Raw genomic sequence first — 26,281 nt, 5'->3', positions numbered from 1 at the left:
GACGGTTTGCGCAAAGCGCTATTCGCGAACCAGCGATCTTCGAGAAAATTGATGTTCAAATGCAGATCGAGGAACAATAATAATGTGAGAAGTTGTAAAAATAGGTAGGATCCCTGAAATCGATTCAGTATATATGAGAATGACAGTTTTTGGTGATTTTTTAAATAGACCAAAATTGTTGGTATTGTGACAGATATGCGATCATCGGAAATCTGATCTTCTTGGTGCGAACGGAAGGCTCGAAGAATTGAATTATCACGATGAGAGATGTGCGGTTGAAGAATGAATGAATTTGAAACTTGCACATTCTAATTTTTACAATTAGTCCTGTTTTTCCTTTCTCAGTGAAAATTTGGCAATTCCAGATTTTTCCAAATTGTACAAGATTGTCATTTGTTGGATCCTTGAATGAATTGGCGTCTAAAAGTAGAATGGATTTATAAAATAAAGGTTAAAACGTAGCGAATTTTTGAAAATGACAAAAAAAAATATAATTAGAAATAAAAATATAAGTCGTATCATAAAATAGCCAAATCGTGAAGAGGTCAAAAAATAAAGAGTTGAAATTGATAATGGTCACAAGAAATGTTGAAGTATAGAAAAAATATAAGAATTCAGGTGAAAAATATAAAAAGCGAAACTGAGAAATCGTTAAAATAAACATTGAAATGTTTAAGAATATAGAAATTTTTGCAATTCTATGTCTTGGCTTCGTTCCTTACACCTTTTTACTTCTCGACTTTTTACATTCAGAAATGACACATCAATGAGATTTCCGCAATTAAGAACGATCGATATAATAGTACCGATTTTACTTTTTGACCCCCACTCCTTCAAATTCCGTTGAAATCGTTGAACTCCCGATAAAAATCTTAGAAGTTTTAATCCTGACGAACAAAATATCCGAAGGATTGAAAAACCGTGATGAAAACTGCATTTCATAATTTACCGAATCCCAATCCCGAACCCCGCACAATCAAATTTCAACGATTCAGGATCTTTTAAAATATTCTCTTATTCTTTTTACAATCTCTGAAATCAATCAAATGCGACAATAAAACTTTTCAATTCCCAACGACAGTGAACAATGGACCCATGTAATGACCGTGATAAAGACTGAAAAAAATCCGCAATAAAACCTTTCGCAGCAATGAAATCCCTAGTCAAATTCTCTCTACCTCATCACCGATTTGTCAATCGGTTAAAGCAGTCCAACTCCACAGCTATACCGACACCTAATTAGTGTTGTAACGACTAGATATCCGTAAGGTATAGATGCTGTAAATGTGCGATGTTGAACTTTGGCTCCCCTTCCTCACCGCCATCCAGCCGCAGACTGGGAAAAGTTTTATCTTTCATGTACTTTGAGGGAAAAGTTTCCTACAGATGGCAGTGGCCTGATACCGGCCTGCAAGGGTTGGTTGGTTATGTATGTTCGTACAAGGTTGGTTCGTCGGTACGTCAGCCTCGCCATAACTGAGGGTGGTTAAAGAGCTCGTAAAGTTCCCAGGTTTCCTACCCTCCCCCTCCTCCCCCCACACTCTCTCTTTCTCTCTCTCTCTCTCTCTCTCTCTCTCTCTCTCTTACCGCGTGAACCAATAGCCTGCATGCAACGCGATGCACCGTCTTCAGCCCTTGCACGGTGACTTTTTCATACGCACATAACTTTGTCCTTCTCCAACGACCGGCTACACGCAGTTTCAATTAGTCGAACAGGACATTATTCTGCTTGTTATACCGCAGCTCTGCAGACCGTTTTGAAATGTCGATGTGGATGCTCGTTACCGCCGCTGTGTGGTATACTTCGAATAGTCGGGGACACGTGAATGGGGTACTTATTCAATGTCGTCAAACTACGGACTCTTTTTTTTCTTTTGTTCTTAAGTTTCTTTCTCTCTTTGTACCAGATTTCACCGACTTTTTGAACTCGAAAGTACATATTTTCGAGTGTGTTCTGAAGTGTGTAATATTGTGAAAAGGGGATGATAGTTAAATCGATTTCAACGTTCCAAGGATTTTAAACTTTATAAAGATATTAGTACAACTCGAGATCATTCTTTCACGTTCAAGTGTTACATGATCCCTTAGCATTTTCATTTCACTTCAAAAACCATTTATTTTTATCTCTTTCTAATATATATACAGGACTAAAGATTTCGACGAGACGTGTTTTTTAAGCAGCTTCTAAAGATCGACCTTAAAATGGATTTCATTTTTGGAAATGTCAAATTTTTTCACACAAAAAAAGCACAATTTTTTTCCAACGTCTGAAAGTAATGGAAATTCTAAGGCAAAGGTTCAATTCGAAAACGCGATAAAATTGATCAACACTTCCCTCGTAAATGATGAGGTTAAATTAAGGATAAGGAAATTGTGACCAAATCGGAATTTTGATCCCTGAAAAGTTGATCAATCGGTCCTTCGCGTACACTGTCATCAATCACGAAAAGAAAAAAGTTGTTCAACAGTCCAAAAGATGGGAATAAAATTTAGGATCGTTGAAAATAAAGCGCTCAGCCTAGATCATAAATAAACATAACACCCTCGGGTTAAATCCACGGATTCAGGGTGCGGGATGCTGGGAATCCAGTTGAGAGAAGTGCTAATTAACTTGAAAGATTTTTGCGTAAAATAAGTATCTACGGGCATCGGAGTCGGGAAAGAAATCCGGCCAGCATCCTTAATTCCTGGTAAAATACCGAGTCGCGTCAATTTGGAGATGCAGTTGCCGCTGCAATGGCGGATAATAAGCTGAGGAAATGCGAAAGCTCGAGGTCGACGGAGTCACGCTAACAAGACGGCCAATAAAGCGAATCTCGGCATCGCTATAAGGCGCTTGCAGGAAACTGAAGATGCGCGGCCTCTTAGTCACTTTACTATACCTATATGTGTAAAGGTGTAACACCGACTTTCCTGGGAAATAATAGTTAACGTCCAATTAGACCGTGAGTCAAGAAAGTAAGACTTTTAGTGTCGAGGTAAATCCTGCGAGGTCGGCGTAATTAAGGATGCTGAAGAAACCACGGAGAGCAGAAATAAAAATGATCAAGCACGAGGTTTCGTCAATTCGGTCGTATTCCGTTTTTATTGTTATTAATAATGCTATTATTACTAGCGTGCTCGTCTTATTTCTTTCTTCCAGTGACACAAAAATTGGAGCCCTTTTTGAGACGGATCGAATACAATATAGTTATGACGTCACCCAAAAGTACTGAAATATAATTACTTGCAATATTCGCGATTGTTGTTAATAATTATTTCAAGTTGCATGCGTCGAATATAAGAATTTATCAACATTTTGAATGAAAATTTATGAGAAAGGCTAATTCGATTGAAAATTGACATAGAAAACGATCTGAGAAACTGATTACGAATTTTGTGTAAAAAAATGCAGATATTATTCGATCATTATTTGTCAACGAATTAACAAAACTTTTTCTACTCAACAAAATCGTGAATCGAAACACGACTGAACTGTTTCTCGATTTAAATCAGCAGATTAATATTAATTTTACACAGTTTAATTTGAGCTTCACATTTCGAGAAACTTTGTCTAATCCAATCAAATTGCCTTTTCTTCTTCTTCTTCTTCTTCTTCTTCTTCTATTATTAACGACATTTTCGTTATCTCGGGATACCGTACCTGCTTAATATATCCGATACATCCTTAAGGTCTTCGAAGGGAATGGATTGGCATTACGGGTAAATGTCAGAGCGAAATGTCACGTGGCGCATTTAACGCACGACAAACATCAGAAAGAAAAGGCGAGAAAAAGCGAAGAAGGAGAGCGGAAAGCGAAACATAATACTTACATAACATCACTGCACATGCAATGTGTTTAAATATTTGAAAAATTATATTGCTGTGTTTTCCTGTCATATTCGCGAGAGGGAGACCGAAAATAGATGAATAAATAAATAAACACCTCATCTCAAACATATAAGGAATGAAATTCGCTCACGCTTTCTTTCCATCCAGCTGTACGTTTCTTGCCAAGTCAGAACACACGTCTCTTCCAATTGGAGAGTAAAAATCAGCCCGACAAAAATAAGCTCGACAGCCCGCAAGCTCTGACACTTTAAACCCCGTGCAAAGATTTCGTTTCGTTTCATTTTTATTTTTTCTTCCTTATCTTTTTTCCGCTCAATCTCCTCGTCGTTTTTTATCCTTAGCCTCCACGTGCGAGTCTCTAAAAGTTGTTGATCCATAAATCTTTATTGTTTTTATTCAGAATCATTGCGATCAGTCTGTTAGGCTTCTTAGTTTCCGTATCGAATATCAACGACATTGACTTCGATTACAGTTAAATTTGTCCACATTAAATTGGCTCCCGCTGATCGACCGGAAGAAAGACACGATCGGGCGAATGATCGCGGAGGTTGTATTCTAGGGGTGAAAAATCGAGATGAGGATGGAGACAAGGCCGCCATATAACATCCCTGGTGGGTTGACAGGGGGTTCGCAGGTTGAACCGATCATTCGCGAAGAAGGATCGGCGATAAGAGGGGCGATTGATTATTGGATAATTAGGGTCGCGAGTTTTTCACCCCGTCGCGTCCGGCTCGTGAAACTTCGAATATAGAGGGGGTGAACGATTTTAGCCGTAAATTATTACACCCGCTTTCCCACATTTCAGAACAACCCCCTCTTGGGGTAAGACAACCCTGATCCGATGCGCATCGACCTTTCCCTTGATTAAGATCAGATCACCGAGTACCGAAAGCTGCCGCTTAATTTTACTATGATGGAACGCCATTCATTATTTATTATAATGCCAACTGACCCTTCTGGTTTCGAATTTTCTCAGGGGATCGATGATCCCTCTGCTGGTACAGGTACAAACAAGTCATCGCGTGATTTGCGGTTTCGAAAAATATCATGATTTTTCTCATCACCATTTCAAGACTGAAATGATTTCAAGTTGATTTTACATAATTGAAATTTTATTGAGAGTTTAGTCAAGTGAATTGTAGTCATTCAAAGTTCAGTAAGTATTGAGTATTTCAATAATGTTGAATTTGTGCGGGTGAATATTATCGGAAGACTTCAAGTTAGTTCGTGCGATTATTTATGAATTCAACTTGATTCAAGTGAATGATAATTATTTCAAATTTACCTGAGTCAATTCAAGCAAATTTCAACTACTTCGAGTGTTTATTCAGGTAAATATTATCCGATGATTTTCAACGATTCAAGTAAATTCAAATAGCTTCGAGTCGATTTAAGTATTTCCAAATATTCTCAGCTCATTCGAGTGAATTTTAATTACTTCAAGTCAAAGTAAAATAAAATGATTTCAAGTTATGAGACGACTGAATTTTAACTATTTTAAGTTCGTTCGGATGGATTTGATTAAATGACCATAAGTTTATTCGTCTAAAATCAAGTGATTCAAACTGGATTTCAGTGAATCGAATTAATTTCAAGTTTCATTCAGTGAATTTAATGACATTTCAAATTATGCAAACGAATTTCAATGTCTACAGGTAAGATAATTGAAATGGCCTCAAATTGATTCAAGTGTAGACAAAATGATCTCATCGTCAAGTAAATAGCTCGATTATATCAAAGCCTAGGAGTCCAAGAAAAACTTTTAACGAAAAGAAGGAGCACGGATAACAGAAATAAGAAAGAATAAGAAAGAAAAAACGAAAAATACGCCTTGAAACGAAAATCACCCGCGGCACATAAGGTGAGATAACAATAATTCGTACGATTGTAATAACATAAGATACGAGGTGGGTGGCACTCGTATACTTATATGTAACAGGTTATACCTACTACACATAACGCGACGTCGGCGAAAAGTTGAGAACGACCTCGACTGCAGGGAATTTCGTGTTTCAGCGAAAACTGGGTTTGACCCCCCGGGGGGAGAGAGTCTAAGCGCGGATAACGAGCAGCCACTGCCAACGAGTTATCTTATATATTTGACTTCCTCACAGTGTGTATGGCTGTATTTTTCCTTCCATTTTATTTCATTTCATTTCATTTTATTTTATTTTATTTATTTTCCTTTTGTCTTTCACCCTTTTTCCTTCTACGATTTCTCTATTTTCTTTCCGCGTTCGTTTTTTCTTTTTTTCTGTTTTTTTTCTGGGTTTTTATTTCTTTCTTTCTTTTTTTTTTTATACTCTTTTTGTTATCAAACAAATGGCGCGAACTCCGTTGAGTAATAACCTCAGATAGCACGGGTGGCTTTGCGGTACGATGCTATTTCTCCTTCTCTCTCAATGATCTCTTTTTCTCTCCGTCTCTCTCCGTCTATCTCTCTTTCTCTATATTCACGCTCCTATAGGCCGCACGTAACTTACCACTCGGCCACCTGCTGATTAATCCGCAGGATTAATCGTCGCTCGTGCAAAAATTAACCCCATTTCGCGACCCTACCTCATAGGTTTGCCTATATTTTCAGGTATGCGAAAGCTCACTTAACGACCTCCAGAATCTTTGCCAGAATTTTTGCGAAAATCTCTGGTCACGTGAGAAACGATTTTCCAGTTTCACTTATCAAATTCAGGTTAATTTCAGGATCTGTGACCGGAAATTTACGTTTCACATTTTATTATTTTTTATACTAATTTCTTTCTATCGATGCAAGAATCGTTGTTGAAAGATGTTCAGAAATATATTTGTAAATTGATTGAAGATTCTTTCCAAATATAACATATAGGATTGAAATTGAAAAAAAAAAATATACGTTAATGAAAAAAGTTTGCTCGAATCAAGTTTGTAACAAATATAAATTTTATTCAATACAATTTGATGTTAAAATTTATGTTCGAGCGTTTTAAGCTTGTAAATTTAATCGAAAAAATTTCGATCGTTTTGAAGGGATGAATTTTTTTATGCGCGTTTAATTGAATACGTATTTTCTTCGTCGAGGATTCGATTTAACTTCAATTACATTCTTTCTTGAATATTGTGTACCCATGAAACAAAATATTATTTGTCTTCTTTATTATTAAATTAATACGTGAAAAGCGAGACATTTTAGAATTTCGATTTCGGGAGAATTTTTGTTTTCCGTTCATTCACACATAGGTCGAAAAAATCAAAAAAAATAGGTGTGCATGTGACAATGAAAATGAAAAGGTAATCAATCGACACTATCAATCGAATTCAACATTCCGTAATTACCTTGTAAACGCCAAGATCTTTGACGATGCAGGCAAGGATTGCTTCTCGTCCAACTGGCGCTGTGACGTTGGTGATTGGCTCCTTGAAATTTGGCTCTAAAATCAGAGTAAAACAGGCTTAAAACATTCGTTTCAAACAATTTTAATTGATATTTTTATTTCAATCCTTTTTCTGTACTCAACAATTTCACTCGTTAGTCGAATGCGAGAAGAAAAAACGTCCAACGGAACTTTGTTCAGCTCTGATGAATTCGTAAGATTTTGAAACAGTAGTAAAATGAAAAAAAAAAAAAACAGATAATCGAAGGATGATAAACAATTATTGAAACATACAAAGAGGATTCTGTATTAGGAAATTCTTGAAAATATCTTGTGTAACTTTGTTTCACAAAAGAAAAAAACAAATCAGACACAGACTTTTGGGATAAAAATTCACATCTTTTCTTTAATTTTCATCATTTCACATAATTGTCTTTCTTTCTTTCTTTCTTTCTTTCTTTCTTTTTTGTTCATCATTTGAATGGTCAAGCCTGACCACGTATCAGCGGGTTATTTCGGTCATCGAAACTCAATAGAATCGAATGAACGTTCTATCTCCTTCTGGAAGTGATACCCATCTCTAAACGTACCGAAAGTAGTTTAGGAGTTAGAGAGAGGCTTTAAGGGCTGTTAAGAAGCGTTTTGCGTCTGCTGCTCCAACTCCTCGAAGGTTCACATAAAAGGATGTATAGAGATATGTTATTACATATATATATATATATGTATATACATACATATAATCTGGGTATGTGGGTGGGAAAAAACCACCACCATCTTAGAACTCAACGGTGCACTTGACGGTATAAAAAAGGAGCGAGTCAAGAGCTGCTCTTTTCCAGAACAAGAGCAGAAAAAAAATTAATACAGAAGAAAAGGCATCGAAAATTCAGAGAAAAAAAAAACTCAGAAGCAATAGCGCGGAATAATAGTTGACCCGAGCTTTAAGCTTCTTTAAATTGTACTTTTCATCTAAGAAAAATTGTTGTATCAAGTACCAAAGTGATGTAGAAATTGTACGCTACGTGTTAAGGTACTTGCAAAAATTATACAATTATACTGTTTTTCGTTTAATTATTTTGGGAAAAAGATTCATTTTATAAGAATTAAGGAACTGATATTTATACGTAATGATTTAGAAGAAAAGTAACTGTGATAAGTTTAACAAGAAATAAAATAAATATTGAATCACGAATGAATTGTGCTTTCGGTAATATAAGTCGGATGGAATTTTTGTTTAGATTCATCGATTCACGAGGCATTGACATCGTGTCAAGACGTTTATTGGAGAGAAGCAATTTTCTCCAATAATTTTATAACAAGTTCGAAACCAGGAAGACACAACCACGAAGAACACAGTTTGACGAAATCACAACGTAAAATTAAAAACTAATCCGCACATTGCGGTTTACAAGAGCTTTGTTTCGAATGTACATCGTATAAAATCTGTGTTAGAAATTGTTGAGAGTATATTTTGAGTCTAAGAGGCCATAAGCAGACTGTTAAGTATGTATATACCTACGTAAAGTATTATTTCCGTGTGAAAACCAGAGAATAAAAGAAACTAAGAGATGAAAAAATAAGAGCGACGAGGCATCGTAATACAAGATAAAAAATCTGTGCGGCATGTATATAAAATTTTCAGTGGGTTCGAGGTCGACAATGTACACATACACAGACATGTCTGCGTATAAAACACATGCATAGATATTCACATATCATAATACAGACACATAACCAAAGGCGCATAAATCCTTTAAAGCCAGTTTTATGGCTCTATTACAAATTCCTCCGCATCCATATATATATATACATACATATATATATATATATAGAAGAAAATATAATAGGGGGGTAATATGCTCTTATAATGCGATGATATATATTATGCAGGCGAAAGGAAACCGCGGACGTCTGGGGGGGTTGTTAGCGGTGTTCTCCGCCTCTGGAAAACCTCCCCCTCTACGGGGGACGGAAATTTCCCGCGCTTGTAGCTTCATAACGGGGTTCCCGCACATACGAGGGTCATAATTCTATCGAGTGTCTATCTAGCCGTGCGTTCCACGTGCAGACGCGCGTAACTTCCCCTCCATTTTGACCCCCAATCCCCTTTACACGGGGTAGGGAGGAGGGGGAAAATACCCCCGGGATCAAGGCCGCAACTGCTTTCCCATTCCCGTTTTAGTTCCGACCCCTTGAAACCGCTGGAATCGCGTCTAAGCCGAAACGGAGGAGAATTTCTTTTTCAACGCGTTGCTAAGTGGACGATTATTTATTTGTTATCATTTTTATTTTCATTTGATGGTTTTTTTTTTTTTCCTCATGAATTCCTTCTTTAGGGTTAGTTTGGGTAAAGTTAAAGTGGATTTATTTGAGACGTAACTTTCGTCCATCGTTTCTGAAGATCCAAATTCTTCAAGTGCATGGAAATGACAACGAAGAAAAAAGTATTTGAAAAGAATGAAAAATATGAGTGTGGTTATAATTTAATCAGAGTCATATAAATCAAGTTGAAATTAATTGGCATATAAACAATGAACATAATGTAACTTCGATATTGTGTATAGGTATAGAAAAACGAAAAGTAAACGATGATTAAATTTCTCAATAAATTGGGGCGCAGAAAAACAGGAAATTTGTATTTCAAAAAATTTTTAAATTTAAATTTTTTAATTTTACTCTACAAATATCTTTTTACAAGTGCCTACTAGTAATTTCTACATACCTAGACGTCCTATTTTCATGAGATCTGATTTTTTGCTGTCTTTTTATTTACTCTTCATTCATTTGCTGAATGACTGATATTCGGAGGAATTCGGAATTCTCGCTAATAGTGAATTTTGTGAAAATATAAAATTAATGAAGAAATTACTGGACATATAATAACAATCAATTTTTTGATACAATAGATTCATTTTCAATATCTAAATTAATTTTGAAAAATGAATTTGATCCCCGATTCTATATTTTATTTCTTTTTTTTTTCATATTTCAATGGCGGAAATCGATTTTGACCCGACCTTTTCGAGCTTTCATAATGCACGAAATAATAAAGAATTTTTTCGCGACAGCATCGCACATCCCACGGGATTTTGAATCCGTATTTATGGCCGACAATATCACGACGTCTTTATGTCCTGGTATGAAGGTAAATGTTCAGCAGCGATGTCATCGTAGTAATATGATACTTAATATAACAATATCATAATATTGTGAAATTGTTAAACTGAACAAACATAAACAGAGAAGTGGAATCATGTATTTGCAACAAGAAAAAAGTTGCAGATGCTCATGATATATAGAATAATCCTCACAGTTATATCGAATACTCAAAAAATGCAAAAATCTATTTCATGTATAATTTCTAAATTCAATCAAATTCAAACAAAAATAGAAAATAAAAAAAGGCTAGAAAAAGAAAATTAGAAACGCAGATGAGCGAAGAAAACAGAATCAAGCCTAAATATAGGCAAGCTGTGAATTTTTTCTATATTTTTCTACATCTATAGGTTCAATCCAACGATTTTCATACTTTTGCTTTGTAGATATATTTGTACCGAAAATTCGATGTTTTTCCGTGTTCCAATATTTATTCTGACCATTTTAAATTTCAAATTTCATTGTATTTTTACCTATCCACATTCTGACTTTTCTACACATTGAAACTCTTCAAACTTTAGCAATTTGCGAAATCAGTTAAAACCGTTTGTGTCCTCTACCTGTATAGATCTTTTTCTTTTTTTCTCCCGAGTTATTTTAATTCGCTAAACTTTTCGCTAGTTCTTTTCTCCGCTTTTGGTTATCCCTCTCTATTTCTGTCAACCTGTTTTTTCCAGCTTCTATAGCTATAACAGTGTCGCTAGTATCTGTTGTTCTTTTTTGTTCTTAGTTTATAATCAAACTCGTTATAAACTATATTGTAAAACTTCAATCGCACTTCATACCCTGGACTATTTTCCTGATGAAATTTACATTAAATCCCTCAGGGATTCTCCGGATGATGAATGACAATCAATAAATGAATATCCTGTAATCGAATACTAAAATATAGCTTTGAAACAAAGCGCATAATCGACTAAATAGATATAAATCTCGTTTTAAGTAGTACTTAAAATACGATTGTGAGGATAAAATAATGATGAATATCAAACAGCGTAAAAAATTATATCGTAATTCGTTCAACGCAGATTTTTCTTCCTGTAATTGAAAATTGTATACGAATCAGAAGTTACGTGAATTAAATATTTGGAAAAAACTTCGCACACTTGTATAATTTGGGAATAAAACGTACGTAATTTAATAATTTAATTACATGAGCTTGCTTAATTTTCCCCTGCTGTATAAAATTTTTTCTCCACTATTCGCGCCACATATAATTCAGAGAGAAAATCATTTCCCTTCGAATAAGTATAATTCCCGTTGATTTATTCTCTTCTGAAATCTTAAAACCGGAAAATCGAATTCTTTTCAAATTTCACTTCGATTGAGAATTATTCATTCTATTATCTCGTCAAACGTTGATGACTTTACTTTATTTTCAATTTCTCTCAATATTCGTTGTAAAAAAAAAAAAGGAACAACACGATCATAATTAATTACACCGTTTCATACAACGTTGAAAAAAGCATTATTTTTTGTACAAGCAAAATTCAAGTGACCCTTATTCACGTTGATTGATTTTATTTTTTTGTTCAATGTAATTTAATTCTTCACACGTTCTATCGATTTTTCTACTTTTTCTTGTTTTTTTTTTTTTTGTTCTTTTCGATTCTATTCACTCATCCTCGACGACGTTGTTCTTCTCTTCAATTCGTCAATTACAGCAGGCGCATCATTTTTTTCCTCTCCAGTCTTCACTAACGAACCTGCTGCATCAGACCTTCCACTCAATTCTCGATATATCGCGTAACTTTTTACACACCCCTTTTACATACACAATTCATATTTGTATATGAATATATATATATATATTTATAAATACATATATGTATATACGTTCGTATTGGACATTCGCATATGGTAAACTGAACGCGTGAATTAATTAATAACGGCAATCAATTTTTCTACTCGAAGGTAATTACAGCGAATGCCTATTAATAACGCGTATACGATCTTTAAAAAATTTTCTTTCCTTTTTTTTTTTGTTTCACGTGTCCATTCAACTACGGATGATTTTTTTTATTTTCATTCATTTTCCAGCTGCTGTACCTACATGTTTGCCTCTGTTTTATTCATTCCTTCGTCCAATCCGAAGCGCTAATCAATTTTTCTCGCTAATCAACACGGTATTGTGTACAATTTCGCTGTAGGTATACCGGTATCGAGTGACCCAAGTCAATGAATGGAATCATCACGTGATATAGAATGGGCGTAATGTCGTTATTCAGAAAAATTTCATACTTCGAAAACTGGTGATGTTTTATACATCATCGAAACGGGGTTACGAAAATGTAGGCAACAGAGATTATAAATCAACGAAACGTTTTTATATCGTTGACGAATGAAGTATTTTAAAATACAAAATTACGACAAAATGCAGCAGAGTTATAGTAGTAAAAACTTAAGATTATTAGATTTGTTGTAAAAAAAAAAAAAGTTCTAGACAATTATCAGGAATTAAATATCTATATCTTGTTACACGATTCGTTATAAAATACAGTTATTGAACAATGTTTATTTTATTTTTTTACTCGTTTTCTCGTCCTCTCTCTTGCCCAATTTCCACTCATCTTTTTTCTTTCTCTTACAGTTTTATGTATTCTATGTAAACACACGTTTTTTTTCTTGTTTCGGTTCTTTTTTCGTCCTTTTTTAGTCCACTCATTTTCTCGACTCTCTTGTCAGCGACTGTCTGCTGCAACGGCGCTGCAAGCTTGCAGACTTCTTGTGAAAGTAATCTTGCTTAATGCGGGAAGAGAGTTTTCACTCCGTTTTCTCGCGATTATATTCCACTTTACAACTTGCGAAGATTATACGACATCGCAATTTAAGTATATGACCAAGATGATCACGAGTGACGAGACATACGGGCTCTGTCAATCCATGAGACTTTATGACTCGAGGGATTTCGCGACGAAACGATTAGCGTTAAATGCTTATCCATCTTCTGGGCTTAATGGTTTGATCTTAATTACAGCTATTACGATTGAAAAATACAACGACAGAATTTGACGAGGTTTATATCAATTTTCGCCAGAATCGACGGGAGGAGATGAAAAATAAAGCAAATTGGTTTTAAGACACAAAAGAGGAGAGAATCTTTCATGATTGAAACAAGCTAATCAAATGAAATTTAAATGTAAGCCTTAATCTATCAAAAAAATTGCTTCGATATCTATTAACCCGTTGAGTTTCATTGTGCTGAGTCAACTTTTATAACAAAACAGTGTTCTATGGTGTCTGAGATCCCTGATTATGAATCTAAAATCAAATTTCAATAATTTAAAATGGCAGATAGAATATGGTAGACAAAAATTTCACATTTAATGAAATCCGTACAAAAAACTCGATGCAAAGGTTTTCGGGGTCGGTGATTGGATTCACCATAATGAATTTTCAAAATCCAATCCAAAAAACTCGATGCAAAGGTTTTCGGGGTTGGTGATTGGATTCACCATAATGAATTTTCAAAATCCAATCCAATCCAATTTCAGATTCATAATCAGCGATCCCAAAACCTTGGAAAATCTAAAAGCAATACTTGGAAAAATTTTCCATTATTTCAATACTTAGAAATACTTCAGAATAATTTTTTTTCTCATCTTTCGCTTATATAGAAAGTTTTGAAAAAAACTTATCAGAACTCCTCGACGCTATAGCTTTAGCGTCATTTTGTCCTTGGAATTGAGGGACGAAAAATGGCAGGTATCAAAGCAGATTTGCGCGACCGATGATTTTTAATTGATTTAGTATAGGGTGTGGTGCGAATAAGGGGTGAAGGTTAGCATATCAAGGGGCAATTTCCTCCGGCTGTTCCACGTATCCCCTTGCAGCTTGTATGCCACGTACCGCCCATTCAGTTGAGACAATTCGCCTCTAAATTGGATCGAATTTCAAGCTTGCCTTGTTTTCAACGAACCTCGTCAGGCGCGAGCGCCTGTATCTATACGGGGTCAAAGGGAACGGTATAAGGGATGAAAAGGGGGGATCTAGTCCCGTCAGGCGATCTCCATGCTCGAAGTGCTCGAAGTGCTCGACGTCGGAATCCCGGAAGCGGCGGGTGTCTGTTTAGCCCTTTTCAGACGGGCCAAAAAAGACCAAGATGTGATAAAACGAGGGCATTAAAAGTGTCGTTAAAGCGGAACTGCTTACATGTGTCAGTTAAAATAATTTGAACACTTAATTTCAACATTAAAACATTCCATTCGTTACATTAACAATTTATCATTTTTATTTTTTTTTTTGTTACCGACAGCTAATATTGTTTTGCTGATTCTAATTAATAACGACAGTTGCTCTCTTCAATTGTAAGTGAATTTTCCGGAATTCGTTTGTGTTAGGTTATTAATAAAGATAATGAATTTCTTGCTCAATCACAAGTTTATCACTATTGTAAATCATTATATTATATACAGTTTTATATATTGGATTTATAAAGCATTTGTGAACAACATGAACTATTTTTTATCAGAATTATATAATAACAAACTATATAGATATTTGGTACAAAATTTAACAGATTTCTTATTAAATAGGAATCTCCATTTACATTTTAAATCACGTATTTATATCGAGAGATTTTCGACCTGACATTACGTTTGACAGATCTTCTTAAGATCTAAAAAATATTTATAATATCTGAAATAATCGAAGTAATAAAATTCTTGACAACGATCAGGAGAAAAATTATTGTATCCGAAAAAACGTTAAACAAAGATAAAAGAAAACGAAGCTCGTAAGAAAAAAGAAAAATCTTTCATAATATTGTAGAAAAAATTGAACAATCTCAGAATCGAAATAAACAATAAATAAAAACAAAAATTACTAACCAGGTAAAATATAAATCGATAGAATTGAAATAAGAAGAATTCGACGACGAATGCCCGCTGATATCTCGTACCTGTCATTCGTCCTGCGCCGATGAATAAAATGATCGATGAACGATCATTTGGAGGGTTGTGCAGGGGTTGTAGAGGCAGCGGTTGATTGCGGTGCGATAAATTATAATTGACACGCGTCGCGTCGGCGTTTTCCGGTGGAACAAGACCGGCGCGAGCCGTTTCCCGTAACGAGGCCAACTGAGATTTCCTTTACTCGAAAACTTGACGAGTCTATCCGTACAAGTAAAGCCATCCGAGTTATCCAGCGTCTTTCGTCCCCCCCCCCCCTCCCGCCCCTCCTTCGCCCCTGCATCTCTAATTGCCCCCGATTATTATCATCATTATTGTTGTTATTGTTCTTGTCGCACTATTTGCTCGATAAACAAATAAACAAACCCTCAGCTGATTGGCACCCGAAACTTAAGGTGTGAATTTTATTTACCTACCTTGTTTCCAGTCACCGGTTTCGAAAACCACGTGGAGCTCGCTGATTATAGTTAGGCGCTTGCAAACTTCCTGCAATCGCTTCCTGGTCGTTACACCTCAACCCTTCCACTTCGAATCGAGGCTCGGCTTAACGAGATGTTACGACCGGTGTACCACTGTGTACTAACGAACTCGAAACATCATTCGGGATCTCGATTTTATTCGAAAACATACGTAGGTACCTACACACCGTTAGAAATTAATCCCTCCCCCCCCCCTCATCACTGTACATTTTCTACAGCAAACCTGATCGTGATTTACCCTCGTGCACTTATATACAACATCGATAAAAATTTCATATTCCAACGACCGGATTTTACCGACGATAAAATTTATTAGTAATCATCGTCGCTTTGGAGGATGGGGATTTTTTTTTCTTTCTTTTTTTTTTTTACCAAGTATGTTTTCAACAGTTTAACCGAGTGACGAAACGATGAAATCAAAGTTTAGAAAGTGAACCTAAAGTTCATTGAACTGAATTTTGTTGGAAGAAGTTAGAAGATTGGTAAATCCCGATGAAGAAAGTCTGGTTATTAATAATTTTAAAACCGTCAGATTATTATTTCTGATTATTTCTCGATCATGTCAGAATTTCGGTAGGCATTTATCGAACAATCGACGTTTAAAACTCATTTCGAAGGGTCTGTAAAAAATTTATTCGCGACCGAGATGAGCTCTGATGCATCGAACTTGTACAAACAAAGCAATCTCAGTATTGAAGAGAAAAGAAACAAAACATGACTGAAAATAAAACAACCTGCAATTATTTTTGAAATTGGTTAATTATAACTGAATTTTTTTCAAGACTGAATTACCGGTTTTTGAATATACGTGAATTTGCATTATGACAAAGATCTTTCAGTTACATTCATATCAATCAGGTAATTCGAGTTTCACTTTTTATATTCTGACACTGTTCATTTGTAAAAGAATTTTAAATAAAACTCTACCAAAAAGCTACCGAATTTTGCGAAACTCGTGGGTTTTAATGCTTAGAAAAAAACAGGAGAAATCGAGATTCTAAAAGGCATCCTTGTGCTCCGGTACATCGAGACGAATGCCGGAGAATCCTGATCGAGTCAAGGATCCGGGTGCATCAAAGTGTACTCGAGTGCCAGTTTCCCTCCGAGACACCCATCTTCCCTTAGTCTTGAAAGCACCCTGGCAGAAAACGCCCCCGTCGGATACGCAAGCACGTTTTATTACTTTACGTGCGCCAACGACCCCAGACGTGTGTATAATATACAACAAAGTCTATTGCACTGTCATCCTTATTCTTACCGTCAACTCACGTCGCCGTATAATTCCACTGCCTCGAACGGCGTTCGGACAACTTTTAAAAAAGTTTTAACGGAACCGGCTTTTTGGCTTTTAAGGAAGCATTTTTATCCCGTTAATTTTTTTTTTTTTTTTTTTTTTTACTGCGTCCTATTTTCGTCCCGGTTTTCAGACCTTTGAGTCAGGCTGTCTGAACGAAAAATTAAAAACATTTGCTGTAAGACAAGACTGCCCAGAAAAGAGTTTTCAAATTTGACGGAGTGATCGGGTGAAGAGTAGAATTCTGAATTTTGATACAGAATCAACCTATGATATGACAGAATTTCGTTTTTTTAATAAATCTCTTAAAATCGTTTTTTACTTACTAAAAAATGATCGCTCATCACTCGATTCAATTTTACGAGTATTTCGCAAAGGTTTCGACGAAGTGTCGCGAAAAATTCCTGTGTTCAAAGGCGTGGGAAGTGGAGAAGCGTCGAGCTTTGAGCTCGCGGGAGGAAAGCTTGGTGTTAAACTCCGTTAAAGTGACCTGCAAAGAGGTGGAAGACTGCGTAATAGAGTTTGTGTAACAGCCCCGTTGACCGTTAATATAAGCACAAAGCGGTGCCGAGCTGCAGTTCTGCTTCGTTTGAAAACCGTCTACGTTATATATTCGCGTAGAACGAAACGACAAAGAGCCGTCAACTCCGAAGCCGACGACTTCAGAGGCTTCCTATGGCGGCGAAGCTTCCCTTTCTCGCATTTTTCCCTCCTCTTCTTCCTCCTCCACATCTCCTTCCGGAAACTTGGTTTTAGCTGGAAGGAAGCCAGTCAGATTCACCCTCGAAGTGTTGCCGCCTTTCGCAACCGACGCTAATTGCCTCGCAGCCATTGCGCTTTCAATTTTTAAATTATACCGCTCCTTTTTGTCACAGGGAAAATAAAGAATAAGGGTAAGTTATTGTAACCGACCGGATGTTTGAAAGTTGAGTTTTCATTTTTATTGCTTTTATACTTTTAAGCGAGTGCGATCAATTTTTTGTCTGACGATATCTGGAGAGCCAAGAAATTGATTTGAAAATGACTTTGGACTCATTTGACGGGGCTCTAATCACTTGGAACTAGATACTTAGATTTTGACTATGATCGGACAAACGGTTTTTCAATTATTCGATTTACAACGTGGGGATGGGTTGAAATTCCGAATTAGAAAAACTTCCGAAAACACCAAATTCCGAATTGTTTGGTGGCAAAACTTGAAGTAAAGAAATCAATCAACGATCTGATAAAACATCAAAGTTTCGAATGGTTCTAAAGCCGACGCGTAAGGTTTGGAAAGAGTAAAATTCCGAATCGTCAAAGTTTCGAAAGTGTGGAAATGAGAAAAGTTAAAAAAAATCTGAAACATAGAAATTCTTACGATTCCATGTTTTGACTTGATATAATTCTCATTCAATTTGACAACTCCACATCCTCCCTTTTCACGTGCTTTGACTTTCTACATTTTGGAATTCTATAAAATGAATTTTGAGACGTCTTTAAAAATTCGAACTAATCCTCCTACATTTTTACTCCCACCCCTGATTCAGGCTTTTATTTCCGTTATTCGCAGTCCGAATTTTACTGAATTAATACACGAGGTTCTCAGTTGCGAGTTGTTCGCGTGATCTAACGAGGACTGCTGGGAACGCTTGCACAGGCTGTTCTAACGCTTAGAATTGATTTATAGGAGCTTCTGGCCGCTTCTATACACTCACCGGCCAATCGCGATAAGCTTTTCTCGCGTGTTGGTGGAAACTGGATGTATGTATAACATATGAAAACTCGGTGATCCGAGAGAGACAGAGAGAGAGAGAGAGAGAGAGAGAGAGAGAGAGAGAGAGAGAGAGGAAGTTGCGACTCTTTTCGTACACGTTGAATTCGGGAAAATCTCTGAAGTTGTATTTTTATCTTTACGGTCTTTCCTTCATGTATCTCTTTTTTTTTCATTCTTTTTTTTATACTCTACAACAAAGCAAGTATTCAGATTTTTTAAAAAATGAGTACGTACAAGTGGAAATAAAAGGCATGGAAAAAAAATATTGACAACCAATTATTGCGAATTGAACTTTTACTTTGGATGACACTCATTGTCTTTCACTTTCTGCAATTGAAAATTAACTTAATTGTAGATATAAACTACTGACGTTGACTGTTTCATATATAAAATCTTGTTATTTTCTTTCTGATATTGAAAATTTTGATTTATGATACGGGAAAGAAAAAGCTCCATCATCTACATATTTGGGAATATGACTATCAATCGTATGTTTTTATCGCCTATCCTGGGCAGATTTTAATCCTTGAATGAATTTATATTTTGGAAAAAATTAAGACACATTTCTTTGATTGTTAAACAACGGGACTACGATTATAAAATCATTAAAAAAAAATGTTCCGCCTACGTTATGATCGAAATTGATAAATACTATGTAACGTATCCAAACGTTCAATTTTCATTCTGACGTCATTATTCGGTATTATAAAATTGAGAATAACTCTCGCAGTTTTGACAATTATAAGAATCTAAAAACAGTTTACAATCAAACTTGGACGAGATCTTCGAAAATGCAAATTGAAAAAAAAGTCAAAAACAAACTTATTCGGTCCGTCCAACGTTTTCAAAACTGAATTCAGCTCGTGTCCAACGAAACGACGGAATAACCCGTAATCGGTTGTAACAACGCGACTGGTCAGTCAATTCCCGATTCCATTAAATCGATATCGATAATCAATATCCCGTCCACACAACGCGCTGAAACTTAGGCGCGAGAGACAACCAAAGCGGATTTAGTATTTCCTGCGGTCGTGACTGGTCTGGCTTCTTCTTCAAAGATATCTAGTTGCGTGACCCGTCGATACATATAAATATATATATACGGCTGTGGAAGTTACGTCGCTTCCAAGAGTTTGACTCTCGTTTCAAAAACGATTTTTTTTTTTTTTTTTTTTTTTTTTTTTTCTCTCCTCCAACGGATAATTGAATTATTTTTCAGATCTCCAAGGCATTCGATAACACATATTTCTGTGAGATGTTTTATTATAGTTCGAACACTTTCAGGCCAAGAGAAAAAAATTAGGACAAAAAGCAGAGAGACGTTGACTGACGTATGGAGAAGATTATTTTTTTTCGAAACCTGGGTGAACCTCTTGAAGGGTTTTTGAGTAATCTCTTCGGGTATTACGGGAGATCCCTTGTACACACGGTTTATGATCCTTGGGGTTATTTGCCAAAAAAATATGATAAGCGGCTCGGTTTTCCGTCTGAATCCAAACGGAATTTTCGTTGAATGGCAAGCCAATTAAAATGAGCCATGGGTCTCACTTTGATCGCGTATATAATTGGGTATCGACTTTGACGGTAAAGGCGTACCTGTACAACAGAGAAAAGCATGCTGGGGGAACTAATTTTTGGAGGAAAAAACCAAAAAAGAAGGAAAAGAGTTTTTCTAGAGAGATAACAGATTTTTTATATCACGTGCTTATAATGCATCATGTGTTCCGTTTTTTCACTGCTTTTCGTTGATTTTTGCCTTTTGTTTGTTTTTGTTTTTTTTTTTTCAGTTTCGCGAAAACACAGTGCAAAGCGGATCTGTGCCTACACATAAAGCCGCTGGAATAATATTCGCAGGTACTTCGCGATTCGAGTGATTGAAGTGCAGTTGGGTTTTGCAGGTGCAGGATAAAAAGCTCGCAAGCAAAAAGCTCACGTTATTTAAAAATATAACTAATCTTTAACTCCAATGATTGTACCAGAAATTTTTTAACATCTCTATATAATCCGTGTTTCACTACATATTTCACACGGAAATGGATCGCGAAATTCGCGTGTACGTCCAAATGACGATTTATTAAAAATCAATCCCTCTTTTGGTACAAGTGGAAAGAAAGAAATCGTAATTTCTCAATTAAGCATCTTCCATGAAAATCTTTGAATTTAGTTCTGCATCTTTAAACCAAATTAATAGGAATCAGCAATTCTTACATTTTTTTTTTTTTTTTTTTTTTTTTTTTTGCAATAAACGTAATTCAGATAAAATTATCTCAAGTCCAAAAATTCCATCCATTTCTGTCTCACTATCTCTTTATCTTTCACAAAAACTCAAATAAAATAAATTTTCATCCACCAAAGATCAGCGAATTTCTCATGCTTTTACGACTTCGGTGCGATTATTAATCCTAATCGATAATTCCAGGGGACGCATTTACGGCTGCATCGAGTAATCCTCGCGAGGATAATTGACATTCGTTGATCTGCAGATTCGGGGGATTCGCTCTCCGTGCACTCGACTTGGCTCGTAATCACCGGGGATAATCTGGGAAGGAACGACCTGACAGCGGGCCGAAAGCTGGACAGGATTTCCGACGGTCACCAGATTATTATCAGTTATTCGACAACAGCTTATCCGACGGCAAAATTGTCCCTGCAGTACGACAGCGGAACTTGACCGGAAGTTTTGGTTTGACGTTTACCCTTCCGAAGCGACTGCGATTTTTCCTTATTCTCCTCAAGAATTTCTGGTGGATATAATCCCGTGATTTTCACACATTAATTGGTACTGGGTTGTTCCCTTTTTTTAGTTTGTAAAATAAACAGCTCATATTGGTGAAAACAAAATCAGCAGCGATGTATAAATTGTTGGTGAGACTTTCAAAGCTTCGGTTTCCAATAACTTTTCGAAAATTTATCTTTCTCAGAATTTTGGATTATTGCGAATGGTTTTGAAATTTATTGTATCATCAATTTGTAAAATATATTAAACTTGAACTGAAAATAAACTGCGCGTCAAAGTAACTTTTTTTAAAATGCAATAGGATTGTTCTGAGTGATTATCTCCTTTTTCGAATCACTTTCATAATATACTTAAAACCGGTAAAATCTTTCACACGATTGATATTCGAATGAACGTCTGACAGACAGTTAATAGAATAATGATTAACATAAGTAATAACACAGAATAACATATATGTCCTAAGCACTCAACTACTCAAAATTGCGCCAACTCCTAGACATCCAACATCCTTACTCGCAGTAATAATAATAATATCCATCAACTTTTCGGGTCTATGAACTCTTTGAACTTTTCCGAATGAATGAATTCGAAACTTGAGACAGAGAGAAAGAGAGAGTGTGATGCAATATCAAAAGCTCAATGCTCACTGTAAAAGGCTGCAGGATCGATGGTGAATAAGTGATTGATCCTTTATGGAAGTTGATCGGTTCTATTTAATCGAGGGTTTACTACCCCAGAGTCGACTCGGCCACGAGAATTCTGCGGAGATGTTTGTTGGGAACGAGGGGAGAGAGAGGGAGAGAGAGAGAGAGAGAGAGAGAGAGAGAGAAGCTGGGCAGACGGCAGAACCGCGAAGGAAAATACCAACTCCGGACGTGGCGGGCCGAGATACGTTTAATTAAACTGCCCGAATAAATATTATCCAGTCGTTTCCGCCCAGATTTTATACACATCGGAGCTTAATTTGCTATCGGCAAGCACCGGAAACGACTCACGGCATCAAATTTGTGCTCCGTCCCGAGGCTTGATTGCCAATTTATTCTAACCGCGAAATTTACTCTTTCGAATCGTGGAACAAACCGCAACTCAGCGATTTTTCACGTACAGGTCTATGATAATAATTGGCTGAATTTGTCACTTTCACTTTTTTCCCATCCCCGTGTGAATCATATTTATTTAAATAATGATAGATCGTCGGTGAAAAAATTTAATTTCTCTTGGCGAGTTTACTTTCGGGATAATGAAATTTTCTTATTTATTTTATTTTTTTTATCACAGCGGTTCGGGAGCTTTAGAATTTCGTTGAATGTCAGTCGCACCGGCTAGTTGACAAAGAATCGTACAATCAACTCATAATTTTCGCCGTTTGTTCCACTTTTCCAGTAAAGGTACGACTGGGAGAAAATCTGGCGGAACTCGGAGCGAAGATCCGTTATTTGAATGTAAATAATTAATTTCTCGGGATGATTAAATCATTTTGAATATCGCTGCAAACGGCAAAAACAGACGAGTCTGGCCGTATACCATGGAACTTACTCCTCAGTTCGAATAACGCGAATACCAGATGGGGAGAGGAAGTTAAAAAATCTCTGAATTACTGCAGAGACTGCATTTCGTGTTCTCACGTATAGTCTGATAGAAAAGTGTCAAAACCGAGAAATCAGGAAACAGAAATTTGGAAACTAAATGAATCAGTTTCTGAAAACTTAGATCAGAATTGACAACCATAATTTTTTTCTCGAAATCTTTCAGTAATTAATAATTTGAGACGATTTACATCATCCATTTAATTTTGTTAGTGCCAAGTCAGTACAACAGTTTGTCCAATTTCAATAAGTAATAGTTTAATTTTTTCACGAGTCAATTTTCCGCGAATCACCTGACATCATTTTTTTACAATAAGAAATGTGTTTTGAATAAAGCTCGATTAAAAAGGTTGATGAAAATATTTAATTTACATTTACTGACAAAATGAGATTTTTCGGAATTGGATGAGCGGTACAATTTTTTCACCATCAAAAAGCGTCTGAAAAGTTTTCGGTAACTATCAAACCCTTTTTACGAAGACCCGTCGTATTTTAGTTTTATTCTTTATGTCAAGAGGAGATTTTTTGGTCTGACAATGTGTCGACTTTATCAGCCAGCTCAGCTGGACTTTTCCAGTCAAAGTTTCCGTTTGGACATTGCTTTGCACGAATTCGCTGCGAGTCGATTAGGCCTAGTGTTGACCGAACTTCAAGATTAGTTGGTACGTGTACGATTGAAATCGGGGCTATTGGAAACCGCGATTAGAAGATGCCACAATCAGGGTCCGAAATTGAGGCGTTTCCACTGCCCCTTAGCGTAGCTATTGAACCATACTATTAAGGAAAGTTTGGCTAAATCGAGCAGCCGACGAGCATTCAACTCGACCTTCGAGACCTTCGACCAAGGAAATTTGAACTTCGTTTTTGATACGGCAACTCGAATACTACTGTATAATAGTGACAATAGTTTAGTCACTGTATATATTTCTAATTTGCAAATAACACGGAAATATGAATTTAGGTGTCGTCGGTGTGGAAAAATTGCAGCTACAAAAATTTTTTCCACCTTAAATGAGCCTTGATTATACTGATCCTCTTAAAGGGTCATTATAAAGATACCAATTTTGGTATCGAATAGATTATCTGTAGTAGATACTGTTAAAAAGTGAAATATTTCACAAGCCTCCCGCATCTGCGTGCATCCGTTGAGCAGATACAGTGAACCAATTACTTGCTGAAACCCACCGAGCGCGATTCTAGATCCCGGCAGACTAATTGCGATGCTGCAGCTACTCCCGCGAAACGTGGGGATCTGATGGACCCCGACGCATGGACATGTCGCGTGCCGTCGATTCCAATTCAATCATGCTGTTTATACGACGAGCTGTGTCCACCTGCCGCTGGGCCAGATTCAACATTCCGATAACGAACCGTAATTGGAGGAGATCAATGATCGACGTGGGAAAAGTGCGCCGGTCGACGACCCAAGCAAAGACGAATTTATCGTCATGATCTGCCTCGAGTGAGTTTTTTCACCGCCGACAATTGTCAGAATTACAGAATTTTTAGAAAAGACTTTTAACAGATTTCACACGACTTCAATCATTCCAAAGAATCCAAAAGTGATCTCGTAATGATTTAATGGATTTCGAATGACATCGTTGCAGATTTTAGGGTAATTTCATAAAATCACATAAGAGATTTCGAAGAATTCTATATAGCATTTCAGATATGACATGTGATTTTAAAGATTTAGAAGTTCTTACGGGCGTTTCTTAAATCACAGTATAATTTCATAGGATTCAACAGGATTTTACAAGATTATAAAAGATTTCATAAATCTTCAGAAACGTCACAGTATTTCAGAATATTTATCAGGATCTCAAAATATTTCAAGCAGGTGATGTGATTTCAATTATTACTCAGATGTCAAATGATTTTACAAGGTTTCGTATCCTCGAGGTTTTAAGGATTTTATAGAATTTCAAGAATAAGTCTTGTGATTTCAAACATTTCACAGAATTCCAATGATTTCCGAGATAATAATCAGGCGATTTCACAACTTATCACACGATTTCAATAAATATTTCACAGGATTCCAGGGATTCCAAAGATTTCCAACATATTAATCAGGCGATGTCACAACTTTTTACAAACATTTCACGAGATTCGATTGATTTCAAAGATTGCCGAAAATATATCATAGATTTCAAACGAATTAAAAATCTTACGAGTTCACAAAATTTCACAAATTAATTATCATATATACGATATCAAAAACTAGCCAGAGATTTCAAGTGACTTAATACGATATCATTACTGCTGGGATTTCAAGTATGCAAATGAACCCCTCGAGCGAATCTGACCATTTTCAGTATCAAAATTATTAATCCCAATAACAGGAAATGGGCAGTTTCCTGAATCCCTCGAATTTTCCTCTTGCAGATCCGCAGATCCGAAAAGGGGTGAGGGGGGGGGAGGGGGGGGGGGTCGAAGATGTTAGTGATCAGGCGAGGGTGAGCCGAAGTAGATGTAGCGCTAATTAGGCGGTTGGCAGCCCCCAAGTTGCGCAGCATTGTGGTTAATGCGCTGCGCTGCAGTGTAGATGCACCTCGATGGACTCGTAAGTGCGACTAATTGAGTGTCGGTACCTTGATTCGGTGTACCTACTGTATCTGCATAAGCGCGAACATCGATGCTGTAATAATAATCGATGTTCCGTAGAAGCTGCAGGGCTGCAAGTGCATCGTTGCACCGCGCCAATTCAGCGGTCAAAATTCACCCGATTGAACCAACGCATTGTTGAAACTTTTAATTGAATACACCTGTTCAACATCGTATTTCACCCAGAGAGGCTTGAGACGCCGCGCCGATGTGTACAACTTCCGTCTGAACACTCTACTCGGGAAACTTTGCTCCTAAACTCCAAAGTCCCACCGCCTATATACTTGATGTTCAACGAATTGACTTACGCTAAGGTCCGGGGCTGTTTTCTCTACCCTCGATTCTTCGTCCGTAAAATCGCTTTGTTCCAGGATCTCGATGCGGTTTCGGTACGGAATTCAACCTCTCGAAACTTCTACCGATATTGTTTATTGAACTAGTTCATTCTTTCTTGTTTTTCGGGTGAGGGGGTGGACTAAGGATCTCTTATGCCGTTTTTTTTTTTTTTATGGAACACAGTTATGGAGTGGTACGATTTTTATTTTAACTCATCTGATCTGGTTTACGGCATTCAGTTCAC

General features: G+C 36.5%; 1 protein-coding gene across 3 annotated transcripts in view; it reads right to left on the bottom strand.

Annotated features, from left to right (window-relative positions):
• LOC124409345 (limbic system-associated membrane protein-like) overlaps positions 1-26,281 on the bottom strand; it is a 103,657-nt gene that overhangs the window by 23,147 nt on the left and 54,229 nt on the right. For all 3 annotated transcript variants that reach the window (XM_046886906.1, XM_046886904.1, XM_046886905.1), the window contains one exon: positions 7,142-7,236. In XM_046886906.1, coding sequence (XP_046742862.1) covers positions 7,142-7,236 — 95 coding nt within the window. The remainder of the gene's footprint in view (positions 1-7,141; positions 7,237-26,281) is intronic.

Source organism: Diprion similis, chromosome 8, assembly GCF_021155765.1.
Source record: "Diprion similis isolate iyDipSimi1 chromosome 8, iyDipSimi1.1, whole genome shotgun sequence".
Taxonomy (NCBI): Eukaryota; Metazoa; Arthropoda; class Insecta; order Hymenoptera; family Diprionidae; genus Diprion; species Diprion similis.
This window is presented reverse-complemented; position numbering and strand designations above follow the sequence as displayed.